Consider the following 27,945-nt stretch of genomic DNA (forward strand, 5'->3'; position numbering starts at 1 on the left):
CATATCCTTGAAACAATTACTATTTTCTGCATTTTTCTTTCTTTTCTTTTCTTCTTTTTTTGAGACGGAGTTTTGCTCTTGCTGCCCAGGCTGCAGTGCAATGGCGCAGTCTCCACTCACTGCAACCTCTGCCTCCTGGCTTCAAGTGATTCTCCTGCCTCAGCCTCCTGCATAGCTGGGATTACAGGCGCACACCACCATGCCCGGCTAATTTTTGTATTTTTAGTAGAGACGGGGTTTCACCATGTTGGCTGGGCTGGTCTCGAACTCCTGACCTCAGACCTCAGGTGATCCCCCCCTCCCCCCCCACGGGCCTCCCAAAGTTCTGGGATTATGGGCGTGAGCCACTGCGCCCAGCCTGTGTTTTTCTTTTATAGTAGCCATCCTAATGGGTATGAGGTGGTACCTCATTGTGGCTAAACCACGTATGTTTAAGAATTTATACACACACACACACACACACACACACACACACGTGATGAAGCTGTAAGAAAAGGGAGAGAATAATGACCCAAAATGTCAGCACAAGGATGCCTCAGGGGTAGACACAGGTGTCTTCTTAGCGCCTTTTAGCCCACGCATATGTGCTTGCGCAGTCTCTCGGTGTGTTTTCTAACATTTCACAATTAAATAAGGAGTAGTTGATATTCACAGCCACCATTTCCACCGTATATGTAGAGAAAAATGCACAAATCCTAGCGATCAGCCCGCTGAGCTTTGATAAACCGAACACACCGTGCGGTCACGAGGCGGCTCTCCCGAACACCGGCTCTGCACCCCCAGGGCCCGGGAACCAAGACTTTCCCAAGGGCCCAGCAAAAGTGAGGAAGGAAGGAAGGAAAGGAGGGAGAGGGAGGGAGGAATGCTGGCTGCTTTCCGCCAGCGCCTCGTTTGGGTTTCGCTCTGCTGAGGCCTGAAGGCGCCCTGAGGGCCCCTGGGTGGCAGGGAGGGGCGGTGGCTGCGGCCGACAGCAAAGAACCTCCGGAGAAGCAAAGCCGGGCCAGACGTGCCACCGGGGCCTCGGCGCTGGCGAAGGGACGCACTGGGGCCAGCCCCGCCCTGGTCCCCGGCCACATCCTGGAGACCACCGGGGTGGAGGGGGGGGTCTCACTGCTCAGGGCCCGCGTCACATTGCACAGGTTTAGAAACGCACAGCGGAAAGGTGGCCCCGGCGGGCCGAGGGCGCAGGATCCCGGCTCCGTCCAGGGTCCGTCCTGCGAGGAGGCGCCGGGGGCGGGCCCGGGGCGGGGCGGGCGGAAGGCGCGCGCGGGGCGGGGACGGGGACGGCGACGCGGCGCAGGCGGCGGGAGTGCGAGCTGGGCCCGTGTTTCGGCCGCCGCCATGGCCGCGGTGGACCTGGAGAAGCTGCGGGCGTCGGGCGCGGGCAAGGCCATCGGCGTCCTGACCAGCGGCGGCGACGCGCAAGGTGGGCGGGGGTCCCGGCCGCGTGGCGGTGCAGGGGGTGGAGGGCGCCTCCGCCCTGGCCTCTCCGGAGCGCCCGCCGAGCCCCGGGACCCGGGTGTCGGGCCGGCCCGGCCTCCCGCCCTGGCCTCCTGCCGCGGGTCTGTCCCCCGCTCCTCCCCGGCGCGGTCTCCGGCCTACGTGCGGCCGGCCACGTTCTCGGCCTCCGCCTGGGTCTTGGCGCCGCCCGCGCCCTGCCCCGGGGGTGTGTCCGACTCTGGGCCGCGGGGCAGGACCTCCCGAGGAGTCCCCGAGGCCACGCGAGCGGAGGGCGCCGGCCCCGCCACCCCCAGAGCCTGGCCTTTCCTGGTTCTGAAGCGACCTGGGGACCCGGTGCCTCCCGAGGGCCGGCGCCAGGCTGCGGGCTTCCGGGACCTCCTCCCGGCTGGGCGGGGGCGGACTCACTCCCGGACCGCGCCTCCTCCTCGGGGCCCTCGCGGCCGCCTTCCGTGTGGGTCTAGCCGGGGAAGAGGGCGGTGGGGAGATGAGCTGCCCGGGGCATTGAGCAAAGCCCAGTTGTCACCCTTTTTGCAGGGACACTGGGGAGGCCTCAGGTGGTGGGGACTGGGACTTGGCAGAGCTGGGTGGGGGTCCGGCCTGAGGGCGTGGTATCCTCGCACGCTCCCTCCTGGAGGCCTGGTCCTGACCACTGCCGGCCTCCAGTGTCTCTGGCCTGACATGTCCAGTGTGGCACCTGTGGCACAGGACGCCACCTACCCTACCCCTCAGGAGGAGAGAGGAGAGGATTTAGGAGACCAGAAGTGAGGTGCTGGGTTGGGAAGGGGCCCAGCCAGCACCCCAAGGCTGTGCAGCGGGGTCTGGTCTGTCTTTTAGAGTTCAGAAAATGGTTGAGAAAATGCAGACACACACCCCCACCCAGCTTCAGGCACCTGACCCTCCTTTTCCCTATCTGGAAGCCAAGAAGAGGCGAGAAGGAAGCCGGCCTTGAGCGGGACCAAGCCAGGGAGGCAGGAGTGGCTCGTGGGTGTCACTGTCTGAACCCCGGCCTGCAGAGGGGGCTCCTTCAGACCTGGCTGAGCCAGGCCTGTGGTGGCTGCCCACCCGCCCTTCTCACAGCTGTGGCAAGAGCGGGAGCTGCTGCTTGTTGCCGGCCACTGGCAGTGTCCTGGAGCCAGTGTGGCTCCACAAGTCCTGTCCTGTGTGGCTCTGGGTCACGCCTTTCCTGTTGGCCAGGGGTCCGTGCTGTTGAGCAGGGGAGGGCATTGTTCAAGGATGTCTATTTGCACAATAACCTGTGCAAAGGCAGCTAGAAGACTTGAAGCAGGCCGGGCGCGGTGGCTCACGCCTGTAATTCCAGCACTTTGGGAGGCTGAGGCTGGTGGATCACCTGAGGTTACGAGTTCAAGACCATCCTGGCTAACATGGTGAAACCTGGTCTCTACTAAAAATACAAAAAATTAGCTGGGCATGGTGGTGCGCATCTGTAATCCCAGCTACTCAGGAGGCTGAGGCAGGAGAATCGCTTGAACCAGGAGGTGCAGGTTGCAGTGAGCCGAGATCGAGCCACGGCACTCTAGCCTGGGCGACAGAGTGAGACTCTGTTTCAAAAAACAAACAAAGAAAAAACCCCAAAAATCAGCCAGGCGTGGTGGTACATGCCTGTAGTCCCAGCTACTCGGGAGGCAGAGGCAGGAGAATTGCTTGAACCGGGGAGGCAGAGGTTGCAGTGAGCCAAGATCCCGCCACTGCACTCCAGCCTGGGTGACAGAATGAGACTCTGTCTCAAAAAAAAAAAAAAAAAAAAAAAAAAGACTTGACCAAAAAAAAAAAAAAAAAAAAATGGCCCGGCCTGCCTATGCCTACCTTCATCTCGCCCTGGCCTGGGCACTTTTAATTCTCTGGGCCGTTTGTCTAGTGCCCCCTCCCTGCCCCTGCAGGACACCGTGCCCTGCCTTTCCCTGGCTGGTGTGTTTGGACGTTGGTTTCCTGTTATCGCAGGTGAGGACTTAGCTTCCTGGCCCGCCTCGCCTCCCTGACATGGCCTCCTGTTTGGAGCCTTCAGGCTCATGCTTACATCCTTAGCTGATCATTAAACTTTGTGACCATTTCATGCTCACTGCTTTCTTGCCCGGGAGCTAATGGTGAGGAAAGGTCACTTGGGAACCAGCGCACCAACCTCAGACATCGATTTTGTTCCAGCCTTTTTTCCTGGGCAGGGGTGGCTATCACCTGCTGGTAGGCAGCGGCAGGCCCACTGTCCTGCCTGCCCTCTGACTGTGGTGTCGGCGACTGCTGCCCGAGGTTTATTTTGGAAAGAAAAGCCGATTAAAGGGCCATTAAAAAGGTCTTTTGAAGATTACAGCTTCCAATGAGGTTGACAGAGAAAATTTCCTCCTTCAAGCCGCAGCCAGTCCCGTTCTAAAATCCAGAACATGTCCCGTTCCAGTCCCGTTCTAAAATCCAGTCCCAACAACAAAGTGGCCATGTGACATGGCCACTTTGTTCTCCTCCCAAGGGCTCAGCACAAGCTGGGTTTTGGCAGCTTCATTGTCTCTGGGCGTCAAAGCAGGTTTTATTTTGCAGAGCACCCCGAAGACATTTGGAAGCGAGGGGTACCCTTGCTGACCCCTGATCCTGGGGCCCTTTGCCGTTCCCAGGTCCCCTGACAAGCCCACCAGGCCCCCTGCTGAGATGGCTGTGACCCTGGGCTGACCCGCCCAGTGGCACATTGACTCTGCCTGGAGCTGGGGAGACCAGAGAGGCCCTGTGGTTGGACGGTGGCCTGGGTGCGCTGCTCCTGCCCTCTCCTTGCCCTCCCTCAGCTGCTGCCTGCCAGAGGTGGGCTTGGACCTGTGGTGGGACCAGGTCTGCAGGGAGGGTGAGGGAGGGACGGAGGCTTAGCTTCGGCCAGCTGTGGCTGAGTGGATCTCCCTCACTGCCCCCAACTCCAGTGAGGGTGGGGGACAGGGCGCCTGCAGTCACAGCACCGCCTTGGATGCCCAGCCTCAGGCAGCAGGACTTGGCTCTGCTGACTGTTTTTGGTTGTCGGGTGCTTGGGGTGGCTCAGTTGTCGGGGGGGGGGGCTCGGCTGTCTGTCTGGGGGGGCTTGGCTGTCTGCGGGGGGCTCGGCTGTCTTTCTGGGGGGCTCGGCTGTCTGGGAGGGCTCGGCTGTCTGCGGGGGGCTCGGCTGTCTGTCTGGGGGGGCTTGGCTGTCTGCGGGGGGCTCAGCTGTCTGGGGGCTCGGCTGTCTTTCTGGGGGGCTCGGCTGTCTGTCTGGGAGGGCTTGGCTGTCTGCGGGGGGCTCGGCTGTCTTTCTGGGGGGCTCGGCTGTCTGGGAGGGCTTGGCTGTCTGCGGGGGGCTCAGCTGTCTGGGGGGTTCGGCTGTCTTTCTCGGGGAGCTTGGCTGTCTGTCTGGGGGGCTTGGCTTTCTGGGTGTGTGTGGGATGCTTGCTGGGTTCCTGCCCCGGTTTCAGCTGTAGCAGCCGTGCTCCCATCTATGTGGGGATGTGAGGGAGGCACTGTTCCTTTAGAGACGGTGTTGCTTGCTCAAGTGGAGAAGCTGCCAGTGTGGGCAGCTCCAGCTCCCTGCAGGCTCTGTGCTCTGCCCGTTCTAACGTCTGTGCCCCTTCTTCTGGATGGCTGCCGGGCTTGGCTCTGGCCCCCCTGTTGGATCCCCTGGCTGCTGGGTGGGGAGAGGGCCACCTACTGAACCTGAGGGTGGGTCTGGGTGAGTCCTGGCTCTGCTGCCACCTGCTGGGCTCTGGAAGGTCCCTCACCCTCCCTCTGGGACCTCGTTGGATTCCTGTAGTGTGGGGATGGTGGCAGATACTCTGGCTGCTACGTGGGAACAGTGTGTCGATCCCTGGGGTTTCTCAAGGCATGGCACCTCACCTCACACCTGCTCCCTGCTGCTGAGCCCCACGCCAAGCTGGAGAGCGGATGAGAAGCATGTGTAACCAGGGTAGAGGTCGAGAGTCCTCTTGTGGGGGTCTCCATGTTCAAGGGAGCTGCCGAGGCTTGAGCAGGAGCCCCCAGCCTCTGCAAGTACAGGGGGGTGGGAGGGCAGGGGCTTTTGAGGGGCACGAGGCTTGGGGACAGAGGACCCGCATGGCTTAGGGATGGATGGCATGGTATGGGTGCTGGGAGGGAGGCAGGAAGAGCAGGGCTGGTCCCAGGGGCAAGCACAAACTCAGGTCTGTTACACGGCCCTAGACCTCACTCAGAGGGGGACCCTGGCCGCGGGCATGGGTTTCCTCCTCTCTGAAGATTAGGTGGTCTTGGCTGCCCCTTTTGTATGAAGTCATGGATATCTTTTAAGATGGGGGCTCTCGGGAAGGAGGTGTGGGGTACATTAGCACCAGCGTTTCCTGCGTGCCGCCTCCCCCGTTAATGTCCCTCTCCAGGAAACCGGCTTTGCCAAGGTCCCCGCTGGGACGGACTGTTTCTTTCACTGCAGTCCTGGGAGCCGAGGGCAAGGGGACAGGAAAGAGGAAGTGACCTCAGAGCCTGGTGGCACCAGCGTCATGTCCAGGCTGGGGGGTGAGGGTCCCTGAGGCCCTGGGGCAGGGCAGTGCTGTCCCCTGGGTGGCTGAGGCTGGAAGGGCTCTGTTCTCAGTCCCCCATCTCATTGCGGAGGAAGGAGCCCAAGCCCCTTCCAGCGGGTGCTTTCCTCAGTGCTCAGACGTGCTCCCCGGCTCCTCCATCCCCGCGCCGCAGCTTTCCTCAGTGCCCAGAGGTGCTCCCCGGCTTCTCCATCCCCGCGCTGCAGCCTGAATGTCTGGGGTGGGGCCGGTGTGGGAGGTGCCGGCCTCTTTTCCACCTGCCCCACTTTTTATCCTGCTCTGTGGTCAAGGCCTGGCCCCGTGGCCTGTGAGTGTGGGGGCTCTGTGGCAGAGGTTGGGGCGGCGGGGTGTGGAGTTCGGGACACCCACACATGCCTGATTGCCATGCTCTGCATGGGATGTTCCCAGTTTATCTCTGGGCACCATACTCCAGGTGCTCGGAAGCTGAAGCCTAGAGCCTGCTGGGTTCACCCGAGCCTCCACCCGGGGGCCCAGGGCTGGTCCTCAAGTTTCCTGGCCTGGTGCCTCCTGAGATGGGGAGGGTGACCAGGCCTTCCCTACCCCCTGCCCTCTGAGATGGGGAGGGCGTCCGGGCCTTCCCTGACCCTTGCCCTCTTGAGATGAGGAGGGTGACCAGGGCCTTCCCCCACCACCCGCCCTCTGAGATGGACAGGGTGTCCAGGGCTCCCTGACCCCCTGTCCTCTGAGATGGGGAGGGTGTCCAGGCCTCCCCGACCCCCTGTCCTCTGAGATGGGGAGGGTGTCCAGGGCCTTGCTTCTCAGCGTGGGACTGACAGGTTTGCCCTGACCTCCACAGGCATGAACGCTGCTGTCCGGGCTGTGACGCGCATGGGCATTTATGTGGGTGCCAAAGTCTTCCTCATCTACGAGGTAAGACCAAGGTGGGCTGTGTGTGTGCAAGGAGTGGGGAGCTCCTGAGGCGCATGCCGAGGTGTGTTCTGTGTGGGTCACACTGGGAGACGGGGTGGTCCTGGCCTGGAGGAGCTGATGGGTATGTGGTCTTGGGGAGTGTGAGGGGGAGCTTGGGGCCAGGCCAAAGGCATCTGCAGAAAGAAGACCTACTGCCTTGGGACTCGGCCCGGCTGGAGGCTCAGAGGCTGCAGAGCGCGGGCCTGGGGGCAGGGAAGGAGCTGGGTGGACAAGGAGTCGAGGCCCTGCCTACAGTGATCGCTGACGGGCCAGGCCCCACCCGCCACACCCCTGCCTGGTGTCCCCCAGCCTGGCCCTTGTCCCGCCCCGAGGCCTCTGTGAGTGGGGGCCAGGGACCTCACCGCCTCTGCCCTTGTCCTCCCCAGCCTCCTGCCTCACCACCCAAACCCGGGGAACAGCCCCTGGCAGCAGCTCTGCTGTGTCCATGTTCATTGTGTTCCCGTAGGAGCAGCGGATGCCCTACTGCCTCAGCCCCAGTCCCCGTGGGAGATTTGGGGCTCGCCCTCCGTCCTGGGTATTTACACAACCACACTTGCACTCACACGTGTGCACACACAGGCGCATTCACACACTTGGGCCACACCACGCACTCACAGGCTGCATTCTTGCCTTGTCAGGTGGTTTTCCACATTCCACAAGACAAAGTCTTTTGTTATTTTGTTGCCACTTTTTATGTAATATGTAGCTGTTTATATAAAATGTAGCAACCCCAGCTCTGCAGCCCCAGGCACTCAGCCCCACCCCCCTCACTGCTCACTGCTCACTGCTCGCCGCTGACCACTCACCGCCCTGGGTCTCAGTTCCCCCATCTTGGCCCCAGGGAACAGCAGCCTGTCCAGCCCTCCCTCTGCAGGACTGTGTGAATGAATGAGTGAGTGGGCAGTCTGTGCTGGCCCGTCCTCTCCCTGTGGCCAGGCTGGGGTGGGGCTGGGGCCCTGCCAGTATTGGATTAGGAAGCAGGTCTCAGAGCCCTGGGGAGCTGGGTGTGGGGGCCTCTCTAGGCAGGCTGGGCTGTGTCCGTACAAACCCCTCCTGCCACCTGCTCGACCTTCAGTTTCTTCTTCTAAGTGGCAAAGGGGAGAAATTAGGGTTTTCCTGAACCCCCACACATTTGTGGTTGGGAAAGACTCCTGTGGCAAAAGACAGAAAACAGGTTCATCGGTGCAGGGCGTGTCCTGGAAAAGGGGAGAAGAGGCACTTTGCCGTGCCTAGAGTCCTGGCTTCTGCAGAGCCCAGCAGAGACCAGTGCACATGGAGAAGCCGAGGGGTACAGGGACGCAGCATGAGGCCCTCGGAGGTGGGGGAATGCAGGAGGGTGAGTTTATGGGAAAGAGAATGAAGTGGGTGGGCGCGGGTCCTGGGGCTGTCTCTGGGTCCTGAGGGCTGTGAGGGGCATTTACATCCTGTCCAGGCGGGAACAGGAGGAGCCTTAGTCTTGGGATGCTGTGTGCTGCTTTCCTCTCGAAGGGAGGCAAGGCTGAGAGCTTCCCTGAACCTGCTGCCTAGTGGGCTTTAGCTCAGAAACATCCGCATCTAAGAGGCAGATTTTGAGATGAGACATTCTGATACAGCGGCCCAGGGAAGACTTCCCCTCCGTCCCATGAAGGTTCTTGGAAAAATCCACTTGCGAAAAGCGGATTAATAGGGCAGAGGTGCTGGCATTCATTGTGAACAGGCATGGAGAGGTAGGGCGAAGATGCTGACCTGCCCTCCTCCCAGGGAAAGGGGCATGGGCAGCCTGGATGATTCTAGGGGGGGTAGGAATTTTTTTCTTTTTTTTTTTTTTTTTTGAGACAGAGTCTCATTCTGTTGCCCAGGCTGGAGCGCAGTGGCACAATCTTGGCTCGCTGCAACCTCTGCCTCCCAGGTTCAAGCAATTCTTCTGCCTCAGCCTCCTGAGTAGCTGGGATTACAGGCACCCACCACCACGCCCAGCTGTTTTTTGTATTTTTAGTAGAGACGGGGTTTCGCCATGTTGGCCAGGCTGGTCTCGAACTCCTGGCCTCTGGTGATCCACCCGCCTCTGCCTCCCAAAGTGCTGGGATTACAGGCGCGAGCCACCGCGCACGGCCATGAATGGTTTTTAGGGGATTCAATGGGCTTGGACAGCATCTGTTAGCCCTGGTGACCGCCTGCCCAGGTGTGTTGGCAGACACAGGTCTTTCTTCCTGCGATGACCTCAGTGCATGGAAACTCAGGGAGGGGACTGGCCGTCACTGTTCCTTTCTCCAGCAGCTATGGGCTTTAGGCAGATTTGGGGGCTTCAGGGAGCAGCTGCATCCTGAGCTTGGAGGAGGCAGAGGGTCGAGAGGCAGAAGGGGGAGGTCAGGGAGACCTGCGGCTGCGTCAGTTCACAACAGACTGCATTTTGGGTTTCTGAGCCCCCAGCGCTGGCTTCCTTCAGCAGGGAGACCGATCCCTTCTCCTTGGGGCTACTGTTAGGGCAGAAAGGGAGGGTGGCCTTGGAGGTGATCTCAGTTCTGACACAAAGGAGGGCTCAGAACAGGCTGCTCTTATCCCCCCAGGCAGAGCCCATAGCGCAGCAGGGAGGGCCCTGAGCCTGGGTCCAGGCCTGCATGGGTGAGAGGAGGGGGCGGGGTCCAGGCCTGCAAGGGTGAGAGGAGGGGGCGGGGTCCAGGCCTGCAGGGGTGAGAGGAGGAGCGGGGTCCAGGCCTGCAGGTGTGAGAGGAGGGGCGGAGTCCAGGCCTGCAGGGGTGAGAGGAGGGGGCGGGGCTAGAGGGGAAGGAGGGGAAGGTGAGCTGGGCCTAGGAGGACAGATACGGAAACAGAGTGGGTAGAGGGGGGCAAACCGCTTCTAGAAGGTTCCAAGGGTAGGAGGAGGTTGTGTCTGTGAGACTGATTCCAGCAGAACTGAGCCACTGGCCTTGCGGGGTCTCTGGGGATTGCTGGGCTGGCCACACCTGCCTGCCCCTCCGCCCAGTGGGGCAGGGGCCTGGCTGGCGCCTGGGCTCTGTATTGGATCCTGAGTTTTGCAGACAGACCTGTGTTTGGTGGCCTCCTGCTCAGGTGGGGCTGTGGGTTTGGGATCATTTTCCTGTTTTCCTTGTTCCTAGCTCAGGGCTGGTACAACCAGAGGGGGCCAGGCTGGCCTGGCCTGGCCTGAGCCGGAGGAAGTAGCTCTGTGGTCCCTCAGATCAGCCCCTGAGTTGGGGCAGGGGCACCTGTCCCCCAGCCCAGCTGGTGGGGAAGGGAGGCTGTCAGGCTGGAAGCCCGCCATGGCCAGAGTGGGGATGTTCACGTGCCCCGCAGCGTGCACTATCCCTTGACCCCCTGCCTGGTTGAGGCACTTGCCCTCCTGGCCCCCAGGGCCCTGACACCCGGTTGGGGAGGAGGCGGAGGGAGGAGCAGAAGCCCACAGCTGAGCTGGCATCAGCCCCGGCTGAGGAATGGCTGCTCCACTGCCTCACCTCACAGCCTGGAGAAGGCTGCTGATGCCATGGAGGGACCGGGGCTGCACGGAGGAGGCCGCCCTTCTCCTCTCCACACCCTTAGTGAAATGCAGTCATGAGTGTCCCTCCCCTCAAACAACAAGAAAGGGCTGGCCGTGCAGTAGGAAACGGGCACGTGGCACGGAGGCTGTGCAGGTGCCATCTGGGAAATCCCAGGTAGAACCGCATGAGAGGCAGATCCACGGTACTGGATGGAAGGCCCAGCGTGGCCGGCGTGGCGGGACGCGGAGCCTGGAGCCCCTGCCTGGGGTGTTGCCAGCCCTACGAGCCACTCGGGTCCCCTATGGCCACTTGGGTCCCCTGGACCCAGGAGCGCCCTCGGGCGGGGCCCGCCTGTAGGGAGGTGTGTGTGTTCTCAGCTTCCCGCTCTGGTGGGCAGATGGTAGCCTCGGCTGTTCACACGGCCGCCACACAGCAAGAGCACGCACCGCACACCCCGCCGGCCGCATGCCTGGGAGGACTCCAGGGGGGACAGAAGGAGCCACACACAGCAGCCTCTGCGGTGTCATTTCTAGGATGTTCAGAACAGGCAGACCTAGGATGCACCCTCAGGAGCTGGATGGCGGGCTCCGCTGGGGCCTTCGGGATGCTGAACTTGCCTGTGTGGATCTGGGTGGGGTCAGGGAGCTCAGACAGGCCCCTGCACCAAAGCACTTGCCACAGGAGTCACGCCCCGGGACACACGGACCAGCTGTGCAGAGGGTGTCTGGAGCCCCCTAGGGGGCACCCGGACCCCGTTACCCCAGGCCCTGGGATGATGGTGGGGCCTCACAGTCAGCACCCTGGTCCTGCTTTCTGCTGGTGGGGTGAAAATCCTGCTCCCAGACCCCATGCTGCCGGCCACCATAGGGTCCCCTATCTCATGCCTGCCCCACTCTTGATTTCAGGGCTATGAGGGCCTCGTGGAGGGAGGTGAGAACATCAAGCAGGCCAACTGGCTGAGCGTCTCCAACATCATCCAGCTGGTGAGGCCTGGGAACGCGGATGCATGTTGCACTTGGACTCGCAGACAGACACACAGAGACAGACCTGCACACACAGACACACACACAGAGACAGACACGTGCACAGACACACACATGCAGACACACAGACATGCACACAGACGCACACACACACAGATGTGCACACACACAGATGCGTGCACACACACACTCGTGCACAGACACACACAGACATGGACACACACAGACACACAGACGCTCGCACACATGCAGACACACAGACGTGCACACAGACAGACAGACGTGCACACAGACACACACAGATGCACACAGACACAGACAGACACACATGGATAGACACGCAGACACATAAATACACAGATACACACGTAGACACACAGATGCGCACACAAGTACACAGATACAGAAACATACAGACATATGTACTCAGAGTCACACACACACATGCCCCATCCCACAGGGACTCAGGTTCAGGCCGACCCTGTCATCTGCTGCCATGGAATTGTTGGGTCGCAGGGTCATGGGCTTGCCAGGGGCCAGGAGGACCTGGAGACGTGGCCGTGCTGGGTCCTGGGGGAGCCCTGGCTGAGGCTGGCTATGAGGGGCCACGTGAGCGCACCTGGAGCTGCTGAGGCTTGAGCCCTGGAGGCCCCGGCCAGTTCCCTGAGTTGGTACAGGGCCTGTGTGTGCACGTGTGCACGCACATGTGTGTGGCAACCTATGCGTGTGTGTACTGTGCTTTCCAGTCTCCAAAGCCTTCCACTGTATTACCTTGGGGCTTCCCAAGCCCAGGACCGGACGGACATCATCCTCCTCTTTGTCTCTCCAAGGAGAGAGGCGCAGGGAGGTAGGGCCACCTCAGGTTTCCAGAGACCCCGGGGCTTCTGCCTCTCACTCTGCAGGGTCTGCCAGCCCCTTGCTGCCCAGTCCTGGCGTCCCTCCGGTGATCCCCAGGGGCTGTCTGCCGCCTGCCATCCCTCCTGAAGTCTCTGGTCTCTTCTGTGCAGGGCGGCACTATCATTGGCAGCGCTCGCTGCAAGGCCTTTACCACCAGGGAGGGGCGCCGGGCAGCGGCCTACAACCTGGTCCAGCACGGCATCACCAACCTGTGCGTCATCGGCGGGGATGGCAGCCTCACGGGTGCCAACATCTTCCGCAGCGAGTGGGGCAGCCTGCTGGAGGAGCTGGTGGCGGAAGGTGAGTCTGTGCCCGGCGCACTGTAGGCCCTGGGGTTTTGTTTTGCCGCTGCTGCCAGGCGTGGGAATGGGCAGGACAGAGGGACGAGGGATCCCTGGGTGCCCCGAGGCAGAGGAGGGGCTGTCTGGCCGTTGGCCGGGGAGGAGTGGTGTCTGCCAGCGCGAGCTCAGATGTCTCCCAGGGATGGAGGTCAGTGCTCAAGCCTGAGGGAGGGCACCCAGGCAGTGCATGGGGCTGGTGGAGGCCAGCGTCGCTCACCCTGCGCCGTGTGGGCAAGTCTTCTCTGTGATTGATCCGAGCGAGATTCTGGACATGCATGGTCACAGTCTGCAGAAATAGAGTTGAAGGTGGGGTGACATAAGACACAGAGTCCCGAGGTTGCTGCTTGGAAAGTGGCCTCTCGGAGCCATGTCTGTTCCATGTCCCTCATGTGGGGGACCCTGAGGTGAGGCCTTGGCCGCTCTGCAAGGCACCTCAGAGGTCCCCCGTCTGCACTTGGCCCCAGCGGATCCAGCCATGCTGCCACAGGGTTCCAGGCAGGAGGAGGCTGAGCCTGGAACTCCGGGGCCCCTGCTGGGCTGCACGCCTGGGATGCGGGGGAAGGGGTGGCAGGAGAGGGGTCTCTGGCCCTGTGGTGGGGCCAGTGGAGCCTCAGCCAGGTCCTCCTGCTGCTCCTGGCCCAGGTAAGATCTCAGAGACTACGGCCCGGACCTACTCGCACCTGAACATCGCGGGCCTAGTGGGCTCCATCGATAACGACTTCTGCGGCACCGACATGACCATTGGCACGGACTCGGCCCTCCACCGCATCATGGAGGTCATCGATGCCATCACCACCACTGCCCAGAGGTGAGTGAGGCTGGCGCCGGCGGCCAGCTCAGGGCCCCTCCTCCCGGCACGGTGGTGAGGTGGTCTCAGGGTGACGGCCATCTGCAAGGGCAGTGGACTCTGGTAGCCCCAGCATCCAGGCCAGCTGCCCTCAGCCCCCAGCTGGGGGAACGCACAGCGGGCTCCACTCCCACTCTGCCAGGCTGCGGGGGGCCTTTGTGCAGCCCCTCCTGAGGGGCAGCTGCCTGCCCTGGGGTGTGACGCCCCCAAAGGAAGTCCTGGGCTGGCCAGGCCTGGGCTCGGCAAATGACCCTCAGCCTTGGAGGAGATCAGTCGAAACCAGCCCAAAGGCTGGAAGGATCCCAAGGTATCTTTTAGCTCAGAGCCTGGGCATGAGAAGGGGCTGTCCCCTGCCTGCCTCTCCATCCACTGGGTCCCTTGAGCACCCCGCAGGGAATTGGGCTGGCAGGGCCGTGTGGCTGGCACTGATGCATCCTCCCGTTCCATCTCCACAGCCACCAGAGGACCTTCGTGCTGGAAGTGATGGGCCGGCACTGCGGGTGAGGAGGGGCTTCCTGGCCCGCTGGGTGGCCTGGGTGCTGCTGGGGACCGCAGTGACAGGTGTGGCATATTTATTCTAGGGCTCAGTTAATGCCATGGGTGTGAGAGAGCCGGGTGGGGGCCGGGAGAGACAGAGAAGCTGTGGCCCAGAGTCGGGCCTCTGGGTACAGGGAAGCTCCCCTCAACGACTGGGTGGGGGTCCTGAGCAGGCAGGCGCTCGCTCCTCCAGGTACCTGGCGCTGGTATCTGCACTGGCCTCAGGGGCCGACTGGCTGTTCATCCCCGAGGCTCCACCCGAGGACGGCTGGGAGAACTTCATGTGCGAGAGGCTGGGTGAGGTGGGTGCCGTCCAGCCTGCTGGGGGCCGCAGGTGTCCTGGTGCACTGCGAGAGGCTGGGTGAGGTGGGTGCCATCCAGCCTGCTGGGGGCCGCAGGTGTCCTGGTGCACTGGGTAGCGCCCCTGGGGTTTTGGGACCAGCTTTGACTAACTCATCTATCACTCATGGGTTCATCAGCAGCTGCTGATGCCCCCATCGGGTGCCCCTCGGGGCGGGACACGTAAGGAGTGGGGGGCTACGGGGCTGACCTCAGTGAGGCACCTGTGGTCCTGCCCCCAGTGGGCAGGAGGCGGAGAGGGTCACTCAGGCCGCTGCCGCCCCAGGCTCAGCTCCGTGGTCAGTGTGGGGAGCTCGGTGAGGCTGCTTCCTGGGGTGGGACTGCTGAGCCTGGGGCTGTGGGAGGTGGTTGGTTGTGAGGGAGTGGCCCCAGCAAGGTCCAGACGGCAGGGCCGTGGGGGTGGCGAGGCCAGGAGCTGGGCCAGTGGGGAGCAGGGCCTTCCCCTGAGGGCGGTCGGGGCCCGGGGGTGGGTTCTAGGCTGGAAAGATGTGTCGGAACGTGGCTGTAGCCACAGGGTGGACAGGAGGTCCCGGAAGCAGGAGAGGGTGGGGAGGCTGCTGGGAGGCCGAGACCGCCTCTGGGAGGGATGGGGGGTGCCTGGCGGGGAGGGGTGTGTCTGGAGTGGGGGTGTGCCTGGAATGCTGCCCTCTGGTTCCCTTGGGGTGGAGTTGGGGGCTCTGGCCTAGAACAGGCTGACACTGCCCTGTGGACCCTAAGACCCCTCAACTAGGACAGGTCGGCCCCTCGGTGGGGTGGGGCTCAATGGTGGACCAGAGGCACGGGCCATTCAGGCTGTCCTTCGCCCACACCCGAACATGCAGGGCAAGGCCAGGGGCCCCCGTGGCTCTAGCTCTGTCCTCTGTGCCCTGAGGCTGAGGCAGGACCACTGGAACCAGCCCTGGGGGCAGAGGGTGGGTTTGGGACTGACACGGTGTCCCTGTCCCCATGTGAAGGTGGCAGCGTCACTCCCATCTTTGTGGACACTGGTTCCACCTCCACGTGGCTGTACAGCGCTGCCGAGGGCAGTGAGAGAGGCCGTGGGTAATGACCTGGCTTCTAGAACCTTCCCCAGTGGAGCCTAGGGGCCGGGCGGAGACGGAGCCCAACAGGCGAGGCTGGCCTGAGGTGCGGGTCCTATGAGGGGCTTGCTCTCCTAGGGCAGGGACCTCCCGGGGGTCCCGGCTCCAGTGGTGACCTCGGCCTTAGCTTATGTCTGTGACTCACGTTGGGCCCTCCTGGAAGTGGCCTGGATGCAAGGTCGGCCCACCTGATTCCTTCCTGCTCTGTGCGAGCAGCTCAGGCCCTCACTGAGAGTCTGTTTCCCCCTGTAACATGCGGGTTCCCGCCTTGCCCACCACCCAGGGTGCACTGGGGCAGGGAGGGTGGCACAGCTCTCCTGCGGGACCTGCAGCCCATCTTCCGGGTGTCTGACCTCACCTGCACTGGCGCCACCTCCTCCAGGTAGCCCTCCACTCCCACTGCACCCGGGCCCTGTCTGAGCTGCTCCAACCCTGTCCCTGTAGGAGGCTTTGTGGCCCGTGGTGGGCAAACATGGGGCTTGCGGCTCAGAGCGAGTCCCACAAATGTTGACCGGGTCATTGAAGTGGATGGCTGGAAAGCTCAGTTCCCAGAGAGCTGGGCCGCGGCTGGTGTGTGGTGCTGAGGCAGCAGCCTGAGGCTGGCAGAGGGGATGGTGTGTCCTATGTGCACCAGTGTGGACCCACAGTGGCTTCAGGGTGCAGGGTGTCCGGGGAGCCCTGGCTGGTGCCAGCGATGCGGGGCCCCTGGTTGTAAGGATGAGCAGATGGAAGCTTACAGGGGTCCCAGGTGGCCCAGGCTAGCCCGGGCAGGCCCCTCTGCCCTGTGCCCCGTGGAGCTGCAGCCCTGTGCGTCTTCCCGCCTGGAAGGCTTCACCAGACACAAGGGCCCAGCCCCAGCTGTGTGTGTGCTGGGCCCAGCCCCGAGGGCCCCCTTCCTCCCCTGCTGCCCTTCCCAGGCTTTCGGGCAGAGCCCTCTTGTTCACCGCCTCCAGGAGGGCGGGGGGTCCTAGTGGGCCCAGCCTCATCTCTGCCCTCGCGCTCCAGGCCTGCTTTCCTCCTGCTGGGTGGGGATTGTGCCCTGGCCCATGCGGGTTGGGGATGATGGCCCCAGGGAGGGCTCCTGGCACCCGGCGGCTGTGTCCGGGGCAGGTTTCCCTGCCTGGCAGCTGAGCCCTCCTGGCGCCCGGGGGCTGTGTCCGGGGCAGGTTTCCCTGCCTGGCAGCTGAGCCCTCCTGGCACCCGGGGGCTGTGTCCGGGGCAGGTTTCCCTGCCTGGCAGCTGAGCCCTCCTGGCGCCCGGGGGCTGTGTCCGGGGCAGGTTTCCCTGCCTGGCAGCTGAGCCCTCCTGGCGCCCGGGGGCTGTGTCCGGGGCAGGTTTCCCTGCCTGGCAGCTGAGCCCTGTCGTGTCTTTGACCCAGACTCGGAGCCGTGGGTCCCGACTGAACATCATCATTATCGCTGAGGGTGCCATTGACCGCAACGGGAAGCCCATCTCGTCCAGCTACGTGAAGGACGTGCGTGTGGGCCTGGGGGTGGCCACTGGGCAGACCCCCTGCTCCTCTAGGCCGTGTGGGCTGGGGCTCAGGGCTGGTCCTTCCCACTGTCCTGCAGCTGGTGGTTCAGAGGCTGGGCTTCGACACCCGTGTAACTGTGCTGGGCCACGTGCAGCGGGGAGGGACGCCCTCTGCCTTCGACCGAATCCTGGTAAGTGGCCATCACCCTGCCCTGCGTACATGCGTGGGTAAGCGTGGTGTGTGTGTGTGGGTGTGGGCAGTGTGCACGCGAGCGTGGCACGTGCACTGTGTCCATGTGGCTGTGGGTGAGTGTCCGTGTCTGTGTGTGGGGGTGTATGTGTGGGGGATGCGTGGTCCTTGTGGGTGTGTCTGTCTGGTCCTTGTGGGTGTGTGTGTCAGTGTGTGTGTCAGTGTGGGTGTGTGGTGGGTGTTCCCTCAAGCTGTTGCTCCTCCTGGGGGAGACTGAGGCCTGGCTTCTCTGTTCCCCTGCAGGTGTAGGGAACTCAGACCTGGGGACCATGGGAGGCCCCCCACCAGCCTGTGCCTCCTGGCTGTTCTGCCCCCCACCCCCTGCCAGCCCAACGTGGCAGCAGTCAGGGCTGGGGACAGGCCCTGGGAGAGGGGCTGGGTGGGCAGAGGGTGGTGCCCATGGTGCCTGTGGCATCACAGTCTGGGAGGCTGGTGCTGGGAGGGAGCATTCGGGGTCTGGCCTGGCCTCGCTGTCCTTGGTCCTGATCACCGCTGGGTCTCACTTTGTCCTCTGCAAAATGGGAATGAAGTCGGAGCCAAATGGAGTGGGTCTGGGGCCAGGAAGGCCCCATGGTAGGCAAAATGCCTGTGTATGAGGGTGGTCACCCTCTCAGGCAGGGCCAGAGACTGTCAGACAGGTGGGACTTGTGCTGAGGGAGACCAGGTGACTGCGCCCAGCCCTGTGACTGCACCTGGCCCTGTGACTCGTGTGCTGAGCCGAGCATTCCCAGGGAACCCACACAGCTGGACGAGGGCCACTCTATAGAGGGGACGCTTCCTCAGAGAGGGGCCCCGCCGACCTAGCCAGGCAGCTGCTGTCCCCTCTGTGAGGCCTCAGGCTCACTCTGAAGAGCCTCTTGAGGGGCCGGGGACATCAGGGCAAGCCAGCCGCTGCTGCCGAGCCTGGGGTGATGGAAATGCCGCTGCTGTGACCGGGCCAGCCATGCACTCCCAGCCTGCAGGCTGCCGGATTTTCCAGCCAGTGTCTTGGATGCCCGATGCCGGGTGTGAAACAAAGGACAGTTGATCGCCCCCAGCCGTGGCTGTCACCCAGAGCGTCAGCATTCTTGTGCTCCCTGAGCCCGTATTCCCACTGGGTGCTGCGAAGGGGCCAGGGGACCCTAGCACGTGCAGTGGTAACCTGCACTTTTCCAAGGAGCCTCATCCTGCATGGGGGGTGTCTCCGAGGCTGCTCCCTAAACAGCGTCCTGGAGAGACTGCCCAGAATAAGGTGCCGCCTGTGCCTCACTTGCAAGATGAAAAAACCTGTGTGGAACACGGAGGGCTGTCTGTGGCCCCGGGGGTCCAGCTGCTGGGCTTCTACAGGGCTGGCCACTGGTGGTCATGGGACGGCCACGGCAACCGCAGGCCTGGCTTTCTTGTCCACTGTGGCCGGTTCCCGGGGTGGGGCTGGGGCCTGCCTTTGCAGTGTGTCCCTGGGGGGCAGCTCCTGGATGTGTCCACTGCCCAGCCCCTTGGCCGGTGTGGACACACACCAGGGAAGTCACGACATGAGGGCCTCCAGGGGAGGATCCATCGCAGTGGATGGGGCCCTGGGGACCTGGCTCCCGCCCTTGCCCTGCGTGCCCAGCGATGGCACCGAGTGACGGTGGGTGGGTCGCATTGCATGGCACCCTGCAGCCAGCAGTGCAGGCTGGGCCTTCCAGCAGGGCAGCGAGGACTCTGTGAAACGGTGTCTGGTGTGCCGTCGTGAATGCTGGTCAGACACGTTTCCATCTCTGATGCCACCTGTTCTGGAAGCTTCCGTCAGCGTGGGGGGCTCTGGAAGCTGGGGTTTGCGCATCTGCAGAGGATGGGCATGTGGCTTGGGGTAGAGGGACCAAGTGGGTGTGCCAGCCTGAACCCCTCCCCACAGAGCAGCAAGATGGGCATGGAGGCGGTGATGGCGCTGCTGGAAGCCACGCCTGACACGCCAGCCTGCGTGGTCACCCTCTCGGGGAACCAGTCAGTGCGGCTGCCCCTCATGGAGTGTGTGCAGATGGTAAGCCCTGGGCCCCCCCCATCAGAACCGCCTGGCCCCTCTCCCCAGTCCCCACTCACAGGCCCCACTGCTCTCTGGGGGCCCCAGCACTGTGAGCACCGGAGGGCAGGGCCTCATGGCTGGCCCAGGGCATCCCAGGTCTCCAGGGAGGGGAGGGATGTGAGCACATCCCTGGGCGGGACGTGGGACCTGGGACGTTCCCCAAGAGGTGTGTCAGAGCTGCAGGGAGCCCGGTGAGCAGCGGAAGGCACAGGGGTCCACGGCCGCTGAGCTTCTGTGGGCAGTGGTGGGAGCTGGGGTTACGATGGGACGGAGGAGGAGGGGCCGGTGATCAGAGCAGAGCCCTGGGAGGAGCTCGGGCAGGTGATGGGGAACACTGGGGTGCCTGGAGCAGGGACCCCAGGAGAGGAGGTACGGGGAGGGCAGAGGCGAGGGGGCCGGGTGTGGGGGCTGGTCCAGCCCTGGATCAGTGGGTTTGGAGGCCTGCAACTGGGGCAGAGTGGCCCTGCCTGGAGCTGGAGCTGCTGAGAGGAGAGGAGGGCAGCTGGGGGCAGGGTAGGGCCTCCTGGCCTCAAGCCAGCCCCAGAAGAGCTGGCCTTGGTGGTGACCGCTGTTCCTAGAGAGAGGCTGCCAGGCCTGGGCCAGGGTCAGGAGATGCCGGCGAGATCTGCCCTCATCAGGCCCACCAGACAGGGCAGTAGCCATGGGTGTGCGGGCCAGGCACTCCATAGTCTGTGTTCTGTATCTCTTCCTTAAGACCAAGGAAGTGCAAAAAGCCATGGATGACAAGAGGTTTGACGAGGCCACCCAGCTCCGTGGCGGGTAAGCCCCCTCAGCAGACCCCTGCACTCTTACATGGCTGGGTCCTGGTGCCAGGCAGCACGTGCTACGGTGGCGCTGTGCACGCCTGGCCTGGGTCATCCTAGGCACCGCGTCTGAAGATCGAGGGAGGAAGGGGCCTGCGGGTGGTACAGGAGGCGGGCTGGGAGGTGTGGTGCCACAGGAGACCCTGGGCGGTGGCACGGGCAGGGCCCAGTGCACAGGGATCTGGGCATGGCGAGGGGATGAGAAGCTGTGGATACAAGCCCAGGACATGGGGTGGCCCCACGGGGGCTGGGAAGGCTGGCAGATGTTGGGTGTGGGTGCCGCCCCCCTGCAGGCGTCCTGGCGGCCGGGTCAGGCTGGATTGGACATCTGGTTTCCCATCCGTGCCTCCACCCGCTACCAAGGTGGCCAACCCTCCCTTGAGCTGGATGCCGGCCACGTGCTTTGCTGCACGGGCTGGCGTGGCCTCGTGTTGTGTTGGGGGTCTCGCACCTTCTGTGGAAGGTGCCCTGCCTGGCATGCGCGGTGTCTGCTGCCTCATGGCTGAGCTTCCATCAGGCCGTGTGCCTGTGACCAGCCTCCTGGGCTCTGTCACGGCTGCGCTGTGGCTGTACGCCGTGGCGCTGCAGGGCTGTGCATGGTGTGACCCGAATCCTTTCCAGGAGCTTCGAGAACAACTGGAACATTTACAAGCTCCTCGCCCACCAGAAGCCCCCTAAGGAGAAGGTGAGGCAGGGAGCGGCGCCCACAGAGGGAGGAACGGGCTCAGTTATTCTGCAGCCTCTTCACGCTGGCCCCGTGGCTGGGCCTGCCCGCCCCCGCCTTCCCTCCTGCTGGGGTCTGAGCTGTGAGCTGGGAGGGTGGGCTTGACCTCTGCCTGGGCTCAGGCACCACTGTGGCTGGCAGGTCCCGGGTGCTGGGGCCCTGGCTGCAGGGCTGGCTGTTGCTTCTCAGTGGTGGATGGAAATGAAGTCAGGCCACAGGCTTAACTCAGGAGAGGAGAAGCCATTGTGTAGAAAATGTCCCCCGGGGCCAGGCTCACACCTGTAATCCCAGCACTTTGGAAGGCTGAGGTGGCCAGTTCACCTGAGGTCAGGAGTTCGAGACCAGCCTGGCCAACATGGTGAAACTCCGTCTCTACTAAAAATACAAAAATTAGCTGGGCGTGGTGGTGGCACATGCCTGTAATCCCAGCTACTCAGGAGGCTGAGGCAGGAGAATAGCTTGAACTCGGGAGGTGGAGGGTGCAGTGAGCCGAGATCATGCCATTGCACTCCAGCCCGGGCGGCAAGAGTGAAACTGTGAAAATAAAATGTTCCCAAACAGCTGAAAACCTCAGGAAATGGGATCTCTCCAAAATAAGGATGAAATGGCTTGTTTCTAAAGTCCTGGGGGACAACGAGGGTCCTGTAGAGAGAGTCATGGCCAGTGAGGTCCTGGCTCCCAAGCCCCTTGAGCCACAGCCGGAGCTGCAGGCCGGGGCAGACAGCGTGGCCCAGCCTGAGTCTGGTCCTCCCTTCCGTGGACATCTTTGGATGTCCCTGCTGCTCCAGCCTCCTGCTTATCCCCAGAGCTAGTCAGCGGGCTCTACCCTCCGTGGTGGGGCAACATGGTCTCCACGGACCCAGAACCTGGCAGGGGTGTGACTGGCTTTGTGGGCAGCAGGGCTGGCTTGTACCAGGACCCAGTGGGGCCATGTGGCTATGGAGCCCTTGGGTGTGGCTGCTGCCAAGTAGGGTGTGCTGCACGTGACAGGTGCACGCCAGGTTCAGAGCCTCAGCACGGGGGGTGGAGGAGAGGTGGTGGCGGCCGTCACTGGATTCACATGGACGTGGTGGGGTTTTGGGTCCATCAGGTTAAATTAACTATAGTCCTGATGGGACTGTCTCCATGTCTTTTCCCTTCCCTTAACGTGGCTACTAGAAAACAGGATAGCCAGGGCCCCTTCCTTACTCGTGGCTGTGCACCCCCCACCCTCCCGCCCGCTGCCAGCCCCTTGTGTGGGCACTGACCTGTGCTGCCGCCCGCAAGCCTGGCTTCACAACGGTGCTCGCCCCCTCTGCCTCCTCTGCTGCCTGCGTGCCAGGGGGCCAGGCTTGCTCCGTGTCTCTTTTGGTCTTCACCAGAATCTTCTGGAATTAGAACAGATACCGTATTCGCAGGGTGGGTGGTGTGCTGGGCAGCGTCCAGGCTGCTGGCAGGGCCTGGCCCCTTTTTCCAGAACCTGCCGGCCTGCTGACCTCCTGTGAAGGTTGGGGGTCCCCTCCCCGGCTGTGCCTCACGCTCGTCTCCCCTTCTCTCTGAAGTCTAACTTCTCCCTGGCCATCCTGAATGTGGGGGCCCCGGCGGCTGGCATGAATGCGGCCGTGCGCTCGGCGGTGCGGACCGGCATCTCCCACGGACACACAGTATACGTGGTGCACGATGGCTTCGAAGGCCTAGCCAAGGGTCAGGTGGGTCCGGCCGGGGCAAACAAGTGAGGACTTGGGCCTTCTGTGTGCACACCTGGGGCGTTTCCTGTGGAAGGCCGACTGCTGGAGGTGGAGGCCGAGACCTGAGTCCACGTGTCGGTGCCCACCCGGGCCTGGGCACTCAGCTCTGCCTGCAGCTTGATGCCCAACACTGGCTGGCCCCCAGGCACAGGCCCACCCCTGGGGGGAATTGGCCAGAGGCTCAGGCTGGCCCCTGAAGCTGCATCTCCTCCTGGCAGGTGCAAGAAGTGGGCTGGCACGACGTGGCTGGCTGGTTGGGGCGTGGTGGCTCCATGCTGGGGACCAAGAGGTGAGCTGCCTGCTGCGGGTACCTGGGGGCAGGAGGGCCAGGGCGCAGTATCCAGGCCCTGCAGGTGGGGGCGGCAAGGGGAACCCAGCCCGGGGCCCTGGGCTTGGCCCCCTCTTCCTGCTGGTGGTCTGCCCAGAGCAGGCTTCACGCCTCCCGCCTGGGGCTTCCTGGCCTGAGCTCAGGGGTGTAGGGCAGGCTGCTCTGGCGGCCTCATGCCCACGGTGGGCTCTCCGTGGCAAGGAAGCTGGCCAGCGTCTGTCCCTGCCTGGCCGGGCCAGGCAGCCTGCACTGTCAGCACTCTGGCTGAGGCTATGGGCCTGTCTGATGGCTTTTGTCCCAGGGCCTGAGACCCTTCTGTGGGCATGGGGTGGGCACAGTCCCCCTGTGTGACTACAGGGGAAGTTGCTGAGTGCTGAGCCACTGAGTGGCTGCAAGGGCCGGAGGAAGCATCCCCTCCTGCCGCTGAGTGTTGGGCGAGAAAGCCTTGGGCAGGAAGGGGTTCCCACGGGGAGCCCAGTGGGGTGGGGGGTTCACCCGGTTGCCTGGCCGGTGCCTGGTGATGCTGAGTGGTGCCCAGGCGGCTCACGCTGGGCCTGTGTGTCCCTCTCCGTGTGGAGCCACAGCGCCACATCCAGGGCATTGCAGCGACTGCTGACCGGCTCGGGGAACGGCCAAGGCAATGCCTTTCTGTGATCAGATGCAATCTGGACACGCGTCCCCGGGTGCTGCGTGTTCACGCCGAGGTGTCTTTGACTGCAGGACCCTGCCCAAGGGCCAGCTGGAGTCCATCGTGGAGAACATCCGCATCTATGGTATTCACGCCCTGCTGGTGGTCGGCGGGTTCGAGGTGAGAGCTGCCCACGGACGAAAAAACCCCAGGGCACAGGAGACCCAAGGTGTCCTCCCGCCGAGGGGGCCCATCCTGAAAACCCGTGTGCTGGCTGGGCCGATGCAGGGGCCGAGAGGGTCGGGGTTTTAAGTGCTGTGTGTGGGCTCGGGAGGGCACCCGTGTGCCAGCTGGGCTGATGCAGGGGCCGAGAGGGTTGGGGTTTTAAGTGCTGTGTGTGGGCTCGGGAGGGTTCTTTACTTTCTCCGGAAAGCTTCACAAGGTTCCGATTAACCCCAGTGCTGGGGAGGGGCAGGGGAGGAAGGGGACTCGGAAGCCGGAGGACGAGAAAGAAGGGAGGCGGAGGAGGCAGAGGTGTAGGTGCTGGACAGCATCGCTGAACGTGGTGTCCTGGCACTGGGCAAGCTGTCACTAAATAATGAATAAATGACAGCCCTTCCCCCTTGCCCTCCATGGAGTGGATCTGGGGTCAGAGTGGGTTGGAGGGGACTCCTGACCCTCATTAGAGTCCAGTTTCCCTGGTAGGCGTCCTGAGATGACACCAGGCTGACTGCCTGGCCCAGCCCCAGGGGATTGAGCAGGTGGGTCCTGGCGTCCAGCACGGGGCACATGACAGGTCAGCAGGGAGCAGGGCTGGGCGGCCGCCGGCAGAGCCTCTCCCTGGCCCACCCTGGCCTCGGTGCTGCCCTTGACCTGCCCCGTCCCTACTGCTGCAGGCCTATGAAGGGGTGCTGCAGCTGGTGGAGGCTCGCGGGCGCTACGAGGAGCTCTGCATCGTCATGTGTGTCATCCCAGCCACCATCAGCAACAACGTCCCTGGCACCGACTTCAGCCTGGGCTCTGACACTGCTGTAAATGCCGCCATGGAGGTACGGGGCTCCTGGACACCCGCCTGCCATGCCCAGGCCCTTGTGGGTTGGGGCTGAGCCTACAGAGGCTGCTGGAGGGGACAGTGCATGGTGAGCACCTGGGAGGGCTGCCAGGGTTGGGGTTTGTGGGGCACAGGCCCGGGTGAAGGGGCTCAGCTCCCTGCCATAGCCACTTCCAGGTCCAGGGGGGCCCTGTGTTGTTCCTCGCTACTGTGATGAGCTCAGATGGGGAGACTGAGGCGGGAATGTCCCTGCGCCCCAGTGCTGGGTAGTCTAAGAGCAGTGCCTGGCCTCTGTCCAAGGGTGCCAGGGACACCCCTGCCCGCTCACAGCCAGTGTGTGTGCAGGCCGCTGTCCACTGTGCCCTGGGGGGTGGGGGTCGCCTGGTTGAGAACCCCTGGTCCTGTGGGGCCCAGGTGGGAGGTGGGCCCAAGCCTGGTGCTGCTGGCTGTCTGGGTGCGTCAGCCCCAGGCTGGCTTTGGAGACACAGGGCTCCCTGCAGGGTAGCCATGCCGATGGCCTACAGGGAAGGGTGGGCACGTGGAGGACCCCCGACCCCCCTTGTCCCCCAGAGCTGTGACCGCATCAAACAGTCCGCCTCGGGGACCAAGCGCCGTGTGTTCATCGTGGAGACCATGGGGGGTTACTGTGGCTACCTGGCCACCGTGACTGGCATTGCTGTGGGGGCCGACGCCGCCTACGTCTTCGAGGACCCTTTCAACATCCATGACTTAAAGGTGAGCCCAGCCCGGCCCCTGCTGCAGCAGACCCGCCGGCACGCCAGCCTGGGCCCCAGACACTCAGGCCGGCCAGCGCAGGGCAGGGCCCGGGCAGGTGGGACTCGTAGCCCAGTGCTCCTGCTGGCCCTGGATCGCCGGTCAGCCTGGAATTCCCTCCCCACAGTCCTCCGGCTCATCCGTGTCCGCCCCTCCTGCAGGTCAACGTGGAGCACATGACGGAGAAGATGAAGACAGACATTCAGAGGGGCCTGGTGCTGCGGTGAGGCTGCCGTGGGTCCCCGGCCACAGCTGCGCTTCCAACTCTCGGGGCTGGGGTGGGGCTGCTGAGGAGTGGCTGGGCAGGAGAAGGCAGGAGGGGTCCTTGGAGAGGGTGGGCCAGGGCGGCTTTCCTGGGAGCTACCACTCCCTCTACCAGGCCTGGCCCAGCGGGGACTCAGGATTGGGGGGAGACCTGAACTCGTTCCCCGCTGACTCAGGCCCTGCTGTCCCTCTTAGGAACGAGAAGTGCCATGACTACTACACCACAGAGTTCCTGTACAACCTGTACTCATCAGAGGGCAAGGGTGTGTTCGACTGCAGGACCAACGTCCTGGGCCACCTGCAGCAGGTGTGGGGCAGGGGTGAGGCTCTGAGAGGCCTGACCCTCTTTCCTGCCACCATCTGTCCCCGGGCCCAGGGGTCCCAGCCCTCACGGGCACCCACGGGCACTCCCGGCAGGCCCTCGGGCATGTGTGCCCTTCCCCAGTGAGGGGACCGAGGCCTGTATCTAGGTGAGGTCTCATTTCAAGAAGGGGTGGGGCTGGGGCTGGAACCCAGGGCCCGAGCCAGGGCATTCACATGCTGAGCCGAGCTCCCCACCCCTGCCAGGCCTCCCGTGGCCACTTCCGCTGAGCCCCTCACCTAGATCCCCGCATGCTCCCTGCCTTATGGTGGCCCTGCAGGAAGCCCGCGTCCTGGGGTTTTCTGAGCCAGGGAGGGGAGTCAGGGTGGCTGGGCATGGGGCCCGAGGTGGGGCCGCTGGCTGCCGATGCAGGGCCCAGGAGTCACTTGACTTGGCCAGGGGCAGCCGACTGCCGGCCTCTGGAGGCAGCTTCTGGCCTGGACTTGATGCTGGAGAGAGCAGGCAGGGTCCTCGGTCGGGAACAGACAGGAACGGTGCACGGGTTGGAAGGAATGGGTGTTCACAAGCTGCCTGGGAGGCTCCCCGTGGGGACCCTGTCTGCACTGGGGTTGGGCCTCCCCTCTCCTTGGCCCAGGCAGCCCAGGGGAGTCCAGGAACCGGGCCTCACCTGTTTCCAGGGTGGCGCTCCAACCCCCTTTGACCGGAACTACGGGACCAAGCTGGGGGTGAAGGCCATGCTGTGGTTGTCGGAGAAGCTGCGCGAGGTTTACCGCAAGGGTAGGTGGTGGGTGCGACCCGAGGCCTCACTTTGCCCTCCCCTGGCTCCCTGGGGCAGGGCCTCACCATGGAGGGCTGCCACGTGCCTCTGTTTGCAGGACGGGTGTTCGCCAATGCCCCAGACTCGGCCTGCGTGATCGGCCTGAAGAAGAAGGCGGTGGCCTTCAGCCCCGTCACTGAGCTCAAGAAAGATACTGATTTCGAGTGAGTTCCACCGAAGCCTCGTGGAGGCAGGTGGGGCTGAGGGGTGGCCCAGACCTTCCCTGAGGCAGGTGTGCCAGGCCCAGCCCCACTGGCACCCTGACCCCGCAAGGCCTCCTGGGCCCCCATGCCCAGGTCCCCGCCAGGCCGTGGAGAGTAGGGACCATGCCCAAGTCTTCTGAGCACAACACTGGGCAATCCTTTCGGGTGGGCATGGGGGCACAGCAGGCAGCCAGGAGTGGGCACGCTTGAGGGCGGCTGAGGCTGACTCTGCTGTGCCTCCGAGGGATGGGGACCCCAGACCCGTCCCAGCTCCACGGATATCGAGATGTTCAGAGACAGGGGCATGCACAGGCCGCAGGGTCGGGGGGGTGGGGGGGCTGGGGACGTGGCTGAAGAGCTGCCCTGACCCCTGACTCCCCATCATCCTCCCATCCCCGTCCTGCACAGGCACCGCATGCCACGGGAGCAGTGGTGGCTGAGCCTGCGGCTCATGCTGAAGATGCTGGCACAATACCGCATCAGTATGGCCGCCTACGTGTCAGGGGAGCTGGAGCACGTGACCCGCCGCACCCTGAGCATGGACAAGGGCTTCTGAGGCCAGCCATGCCCACGCCCCTCCCCAGCCCCCACCCATGCCAGCGCAGCGCCAGGGCTCAGATGGGGCCTGGGCTGTTGTGTCTGGAGCCTGCAGGCAGGTGGGGGCTGCGTCCCTGCTCAGCCCACCCCCTGCCTCTATCCCTGGCCACCCGCCAGGCCTCCCTCGGGCTGGTGTCTTGAGACCAGCCTGCCAGGCCCTCCAGCAGGAGGACAGAGTGCCCTGGGGCATCCACCTTCCTGCCCAGGGGACGTGGCGCTGTCGGTGTTTGGAGGCTGCTGCCCCCTGGCTTTGGCGCCCCATGGGCCCTCAGCGTCTCCCCATGCTGGGCTCACTACATGGGCCAGCCCTTGCCCTACCTGGCCGGTAGGCTGCTGGCGCCTAGGTTGTGTTGAGAGGGGGATGCCCCTGGCCCTGCCTCACTGTGACCTGCTCCTGCCCATGTGCAGCACCTGTCACCTTTTCTAGAAATAAAATCACCCTGACTGTGGGGTGCATCGGTCTCTGGAGAGCACAGCCTGCAGAACTC

General features: G+C 63.6%; 1 protein-coding gene across 3 annotated transcripts; it reads left to right on the forward strand.

Moving 5' to 3' along the window:
- Window positions 1-1,256: 1,256 nt before the first annotated feature.
- Window positions 1,257-27,925, forward strand: PFKL (phosphofructokinase, liver type). 3 transcript variants are annotated; one of them, XM_034948083.3, is made up of 22 exons: window positions 1,257-1,426; window positions 6,802-6,875; window positions 11,293-11,370; window positions 12,378-12,567; window positions 13,251-13,416; window positions 13,911-13,955; window positions 14,186-14,294; window positions 16,810-16,905; window positions 17,003-17,095; window positions 19,031-19,156; window positions 19,914-19,978; window positions 20,644-20,707; window positions 22,288-22,434; window positions 22,692-22,762; window positions 23,522-23,609; window positions 24,326-24,478; window positions 25,051-25,215; window positions 25,416-25,477; window positions 25,714-25,825; window positions 26,518-26,617; window positions 26,716-26,821; window positions 27,269-27,925. In XM_034948083.3, exons 1-22 carry the CDS (start codon window positions 1,342-1,344, stop codon window positions 27,414-27,416), a joined length of 2,343 nt encoding a protein of 780 aa, XP_034803974.1. In that variant the 5' UTR covers window positions 1,257-1,341; the 3' UTR covers window positions 27,417-27,925. The 3 variants fall into 3 exon arrangements, with proteins under 3 accessions (XP_034803974.1, XP_054961273.1, XP_054961272.1); XM_055105297.2 differs by lacking the exon at window positions 1,257-1,426 and adding an exon at window positions 4,183-4,260; XM_055105298.2 differs by lacking the exon at window positions 6,802-6,875 and having other exon boundaries at window positions 1,288-1,426.
- The last annotated feature ends 20 nt before the right edge of the window (window positions 27,926-27,945 follow it).

This window comes from Pan paniscus, chromosome 22 (genome assembly GCF_029289425.2).
Source record: "Pan paniscus chromosome 22, NHGRI_mPanPan1-v2.0_pri, whole genome shotgun sequence".
NCBI lineage: Eukaryota > Metazoa > Chordata > Mammalia > Primates > Hominidae > Pan > Pan paniscus.

Excerpts from the sequence above, each read along its gene's own strand:
- PFKL (XM_034948083.3), top strand. The coding sequence starts at position 1,342 with ATGGCCGCGGTGGACCTGGAGAAGCTGCGGGCGTCGGGCGCGGGCAAG. Across the intron at positions 16,906-17,002 it reads CGTCCAGCTACGTGAAGGAC|CTGGTGGTTCAGAGGCTGGG; the intron begins GTGCGTGTGGGC and ends ACTGTCCTGCAG. Across the intron at positions 25,478-25,713 it reads CAGAGGGGCCTGGTGCTGCG|GAACGAGAAGTGCCATGACT; the intron begins GTGAGGCTGCCG and ends TGTCCCTCTTAG.